The sequence below is a fragment of the Hipposideros armiger genome, unplaced genomic scaffold (assembly GCF_001890085.2).
Source record: "Hipposideros armiger isolate ML-2016 unplaced genomic scaffold, ASM189008v1 scaffold_859, whole genome shotgun sequence".
Taxonomy (NCBI): domain Eukaryota; kingdom Metazoa; phylum Chordata; class Mammalia; order Chiroptera; family Hipposideridae; genus Hipposideros; species Hipposideros armiger.
This window is the reverse complement of record NW_017732209.1, coordinates 91,238-97,237: the sequence shown is the minus strand read 5'-3', so window position 1 is coordinate 97,237 and position 6,000 is coordinate 91,238. Positions and strand designations below refer to the sequence as shown.

Here is a 6,000-nt window from a genome sequence, read left to right as displayed (position 1 = left end):
CAGGGACGATATAAGTTCTGCAATCCGCAAGAGGGCCCTGCACAACAGAGAAACATCCTGCCTAAAGTACCTAGAGTATTCCTTTTAAAACATTGCAGATCTAGCTTTTCCGGTTTAGGTGAGGCTGACTCTGCCTCTCAGTGCTAAGGGTGAGCACATGACTCAGTTCTGGCCAATGAGAGCATTCCATCTCCTTGGCCCCGGTGACTGTCTCAAGGATGAGCATATGACCAGGTCTGACCAATCAGAGTACTCCATCTCTCTGGCCACAGGCATTTGTTTAGGGATGAACATGTGATCCAGTCCCAGTCACTAAAAGTCAGTCCTGGGACTTGGTTGGAATTGGAACTGCTGGGGCAACTCTCTATTTCCGCTAGGGTCTCTAAACTGGTGGTGTGTCAAAGTACAGCAAGGTTTGGAAAAGTACAGCTGTACTTTGTAAATCAAGTAGTGCTGAAACACCGCCCCACCCATTTGTGTTTCTATTGAATGGGACTGCATTTGCGCTACAATAGCAGAGCTGAATAGACATGACAGAGACTGTTTTGGCCCTTAAAGTCTGACAATTTTCCACCGAGGGCTATATAGACAATATTTGCCACTGGCTGGCCGCCATTCTGCCTCATTGGATTAGAGGGGAAAGGTAGTATGGTGTCAACAGGGGGAGGAGCTGGTTACAGATGGAAGAGGCTGAAGTTTAAGATGGTCAAGAAAAGGTGCTCAGGGATGGGGTGGAAATGAGGGGAAATCATTTGGGGAGGGGGAGGAAGAGGAGCTGGTAGAGAAAAGATGTCACGGGCATTTCAGGGAGCTGGACTTGGACGATGAGGCTCAGGTTCCATCTAAGGACCAGAGGGAGTGGGGGGACGTGTGGAGACAAGTGGGATCTGAGGCAGGTGAAGGGGGAGGGGCTGGTGTAGCAGTTAGGGGTAGGCACACAAACTCACCTTGTGACCTCAGGTCCCCCGATTCTCTCAGGTTCGTCTGTGACCCTAGGGGAAGAGAGGGGACAGTGTCTAATCTGGACATAGGGAGCCCCCTCCCCCAACTCTCTGCCCCCAGGACTCTTGGCAGCTTCTGTCTTGGGCCTGGTTCCTCCCCACTAGCTGAAGCTGGGCTGGGGCAGGCCTGGAGCCAGGATTTGAAATCCCTTTCCATGTCCAGAAGGGGAGCCCATTCCGAAATGGTTAGTGCAGGTCATAGGAAAGATACTGAAGAACTTGGAAGACGAAAGAGAGAGGAGGTGGGCAAAGACACACACCTACATACAGAAGGGGCAACATACACACACATACACATCCCTCCTTCAGGCTTTGCTGGAATGACATCTCCTTAGTGAGGTCTGCCCCATTTAAAACTGCACCCTCCCTTCCCACACCCGACCCCTCTTCCCTGCTCTATTTTTCTCCTTATGCTTGTCACTACGTGACAGTCTATATATATTTCTTAGTTATTGTTTACTCCCTGGGTCCCCTAGTAGAATGTCAGCTCTGCCTGAGCAGGGCTTGACAAAGTACATTTTGTTTACTCTACTCCAGGGCCCAGGGTGATTCCAGGCACACAACAGGTGCTCAATGAATAATGGCAAACATTTATAAAACATTTTCCAAGGCAACATTATAAACTCAGTGTGCATATATATATAAATATATATCCATCCTTATTTAATCCACAAAGCAACCCTATGAGGAAGGTACTGTTATTACTATCCCCATTTTCCAGAAGAGAAAAGTGAGGCCCAGAGAGGTTGAGTGACTTACTCAAGGTCACTCAGCAGAGCTGGGGTCTGAACCCCGAGAGTCTGGGTCCAGAGGCCAGACTATTGTTTATTAAATGAGTAAATGACCCCAGATACAGACCTCTCCCCAACTGACAGAGCCCCCTCCCTCCATGCCCGCACACACAGGTCAGACATGCAGATAGACAGGCAGAGCCAATGAGAGTAGAGGGTGGACAGGACTTACTGATCTTGGATCCCTGGGGCAAAGAGGCGCCCGAAACGCAGCGGTTAGAATTCTGCCGTTTAGAGGGATCGAGGGTAACCCTGTAGTGTGAGGAGGGAGGTGAAGGGTGACGGGAAAGGAGGAAGAGGAGGAGATGACGTCGGGGTACAGGAGGCAGAGCAGAGTAGAAGACAGGTTAGGCCCCATCAGCCCCTCGACCCCACACCCTGCCCCCCACGTCCCTTGGGGCTCACCTTCGGGTCAGTTTGGAGGTCAGCTTGGTGAAGAGGTTGGTGGTGGGGCGGGGCCGCCCGGTGGGCAGGGGTGTGGCCTCGTGGGCCAGTGTGGGAGAGGCAGGGGGCCCATTCTGCACGCCCCCGCCTCCCCCGCCCCCTGCCCGCCGGTCTCGGACCTGGCCACCGTGGAAGGTGCTTCGGATGGTGGAACCCCGTGCCAAGCGGCTCCGCTCTCCCGATGGGGGAGCCAGGCTGTGACTGGAAGGGGAGGCGGGGGGCACCCGTGGGGTACCGGAGCTGTGGGCCGAGAAGGACAAGTCAGGGCAGGACTTTGAGGCAGGCCAAGTCCCCAGTCCCTCTGCTTCTTCACTGTCACTGTCCTGAGGTCATAAACTCCGCTCAACCTAGAGCTCAGAGACAGGGCTGTCATGTACAGTTGTGCAAGGTGTGTGTATGTACAATTCTACTGTAGTATTATATCACCAATTCCCAACCCCCCTAAGTCATCCCTCCTTCAAACTGTCCCTTCTTCAAACTCTACCCGCTCCAAACTGTCCCCTAACCCAACTCTCCTTTCTCCAAACTCAGTAACTGAATAGATTCAGATACCTCTTTGGATGAATCCCTTGCTATTTACCATCTAAACCTCAGGAACCAAATCAACTTTGTAAATACTTTGCTATCTGAACTTTGCTTATCCAATCTTGGGAAAGGAACAGATGTGTATGTCAAGAGTACCTATATTAATTATGACAATTTTTCAACAGGTAAAAATAAGGAAAAAGAAACCCTCTCCCTAACTCTCTCAGGATGCTGTCTGAGCAGTGGTGGTCCCTCTGTCCCAGGACCCTCCTCCAGACCCCCTCTGACCCTTCCAGTCCTGATAGCAGAGGCCAGATCTCCAATCTCTTATCCTTCCAGGGACCCCAGCAACCAACCTGCATCTCAAAGAGGGAACCCTGACTGTGGCAGATGCCACTACCTCTTCCCCAGAATCCATCCTCGTTTTCCTACAGTAACCAAACTTTTAAGAGTATGAGCACTGTACATGGCCACCCAGCCAGACTACATTTCCCAGCCTCCCTTGCAGCTAGGGGGTGGTCATATGACTATGCTCTGGCCAATGGGATAAAAGTAGAAGTACTTGGTACCATTTTTGGGTCATGCCTCAAAAAAAAAAAAAAAGGATGCTTTCATTCCACCTTTTCACCCTTCTTGTTGGTTGGGAAATGGTGGCATCTGATGCAGCAGCCTCAAAATCAGAGCTGGAGCCTCATGTTGAGATTGACAGAATCAACCTGGGTCCTTGGATTGTTATGTCACAGAGGATTAAACCTCCATCTCATTTAAGCCACTATACCCGGAGTCTGTTCATTTCAGCAGCTGAGTCTATAATCTAACTATACACCGTCACTTGACTAGAGATGAAAGGCCATGCATTATAGTGGTTACAAATACAGATTCTGGAGTCAGTCTAGAATCTTCACGCCTCGACTTTTCAGCTGTGTGGCCTTAGACAATCTACTTAATCTATCTGGGCTTCATTTCCTCAGCTGTAAAATGGTAATACCAGGATCTACCTCACAGAGTTATTAAAGACATTCAACCAACCAAGGTACAGAGGCCTGGCACACGGTTACTGCTTGATGAATGTTGGCTACTATTATTTTTATATCCTAAAGCCCTGGTGGGCAGGAGTCATTATCCTGAAGCCCGCCCCATTCCTGGACTTGAAGTCTGATGTGAACAAATTCATTCCCTTTTTAAGCTCCAGCCAGTCTGCACTGGTTCCCCTCACTTGCCAACTGAAGGAGACTGAACAGACTCGGGCAAATAAGTTTGAAAACCAGCCAACCAGAGGATGTGGAAGCTGTGACATTCTGGGGCTTCGAAGTTCTAAAAATGGATCATTCAAAATTTTTAAAAAATCAACTTAGATTCCCAAGGCTCACAGGCAGAGAACAGGGCAGACGCTTCCCTGTTCTGATGACTGATTAATTAAAGGGGGAGGATTTTCAGGGGGGTCTGGGAGGAGGACATGGGTGGATTCTGCCAAGGGAAGGGCAGACACATACACTCCCCTGTCTCAATGGCACCCCTCTCCCAACATCTATCATCTTAGATCAAGGGAGACCCCGCTCACCTCATCCCACCCCCCTCCCCACTGCCACCCCCTCCATACCTGTTTTCTTTGCCATTTGGCAAAAGGGATGGGCGCTCAGCCCCCGGTCGTTCTGTGCAAACGTAGGTGTTTCTGCGGGTCATCATGCTAGGAGGGAGATTGTTCTGTGGGAGACATGGCCAGGAGGGGGGTGTCAAGAGGGGGGAAAGGGGCACCCCTTAACTCTCTGCTTTTACCCTCTCTGACCTCCCTCATTATGAACGAGGCAGGGGGCCTGTATGTAAACTGATGGTTTACTCTGGGCTAAAGGACCCAAAGACGTGAGGTTAATGGCTCATCCCAGCAACCTAGGCTAAGGGTCAAGGGAGGCCATTGGAGCTGAGAGAGAGGGCCAGAGAAGGTTCCAGGGCGCAGCCTTGTCCACCTCTCTCCCCACTCTACCCGCCTCAGTACAGTCCATCAAAGTTTTTTTTAACATATTCATGTCACAGTGTCTCTCTCTTTGCCTTTGCAGAGGCTGTCTCATCTGCTACCTGGATATTCCTCCTACCTTCCCCCTGACTCACATTTCAGATGTCATTTCATAATCTACCCCCACCCCCGGCCCTAGGCTGAGTCAGGTGCCTCCTTTGGCCTCCCCAGCTCAGCCTTGATCACTTTGTATTATCAACATCTGTTCACATATATGTCCCTACCCAGCACTGGACTGTGAGCTCTCTGAGGATAAGAAATAGCACATCAGGATTACGTCACCTCATAAAATGTATTGGGAACTGAGCCTTCTTTTTTCTAGCCTTCCGAAGTTTGTCTAAGATTGGCATGATTTCTTCTTTCAATGTCTGGAAGAATTCCACCAGTTTAGAACCATCTGGATCTGGAACTTTCTTTATGGGAAAGGTTTAAATTATGGATTCAATTTCTTTAACAAGAATATATGACTATTCAGGTTTCCTACTTCTTCTCATGTCAGTTTTCATTCATTGCGTTTTGAGAGACATTTGTCCATTTCATCTAAGTTGTCATACTTATTGGCTTAAAGTAGTTCCTACTACCTTCTCTATCTTATGTTAAAATATAGTTATCTTTTTCATTCTGATATTGGTAATTCGTGTTTGTTATCTTTTTTTCTTAATCTGTCTTGCTAGGGGTCCACTTTTATTACTCTTTTCAAGAACTAGCTTTCAGTTTTGTTGATTTTGTCTAGTGTATATGTTTTCTCCTTTACTGGCTTTTCTATTATTGCCTTCCTTTTACCTTTTTGGGAGGCTAATTTGCTGTTCCTTTTCTAGCTTCTTAAAGTGTAGGTTTATTTTAACAATAACATAGGTGCTTATTGAGCCAGGTGCTGTAAGTGAAGTACTTTATTCTCACAACCACCCAAGTTCTGTGATGAGCTCATTTCACCAGGTGGAAAACTGAAGCTCAGAGACACGAAGTCACTTGCTCAAGGTCACACAGCTCATCAATGTAATTCAAACTCTGGTCTATGTGGCTTCAGAGTCCTGACCAGTTTCCTATAACCTGCCTCCACCCTTGTCTCCCTATATTGAGGATATTTTGGTTCCCTCAGCCTGCACCATGCCATTCTAGGGAGCTACAGAAGCAGGGAAAGCCAAATACTACATTCCCTAGAATGCTCTGCAGCTCGGGTTCTGGATAGGAATGGGTCCTGCTAATCTTTGCACTCATGAAGACATGG

At 48.5% G+C, this 6,000-nt stretch overlaps 1 protein-coding gene across 4 annotated transcripts in view; it reads right to left on the bottom strand.

The window, feature by feature from the left end:
* Positions 1–6,000, bottom strand: part of MARK4 (microtubule affinity regulating kinase 4) — a 30,046-nt gene that overhangs the window by 2,374 nt on the left and 21,672 nt on the right. For 2 of the 4 annotated variants that reach the window (XM_019629531.1, XM_019629530.1), the window contains 4 exons: positions 4,362–4,465; positions 2,198–2,476; positions 1,965–2,044; positions 948–992 (listed from right to left, as the gene is read on the bottom strand). In XM_019629531.1, coding sequence (XP_019485076.1) covers positions 948–992; positions 1,965–2,044; positions 2,198–2,476; positions 4,362–4,465 — 508 coding nt within the window. The remainder of the gene's footprint in view (positions 1–947; positions 993–1,964; positions 2,045–2,197; positions 2,477–4,361; positions 4,466–6,000) is intronic. The other 2 variants (XM_019629529.1, XM_019629528.1) reach the window with 1 other exon arrangement.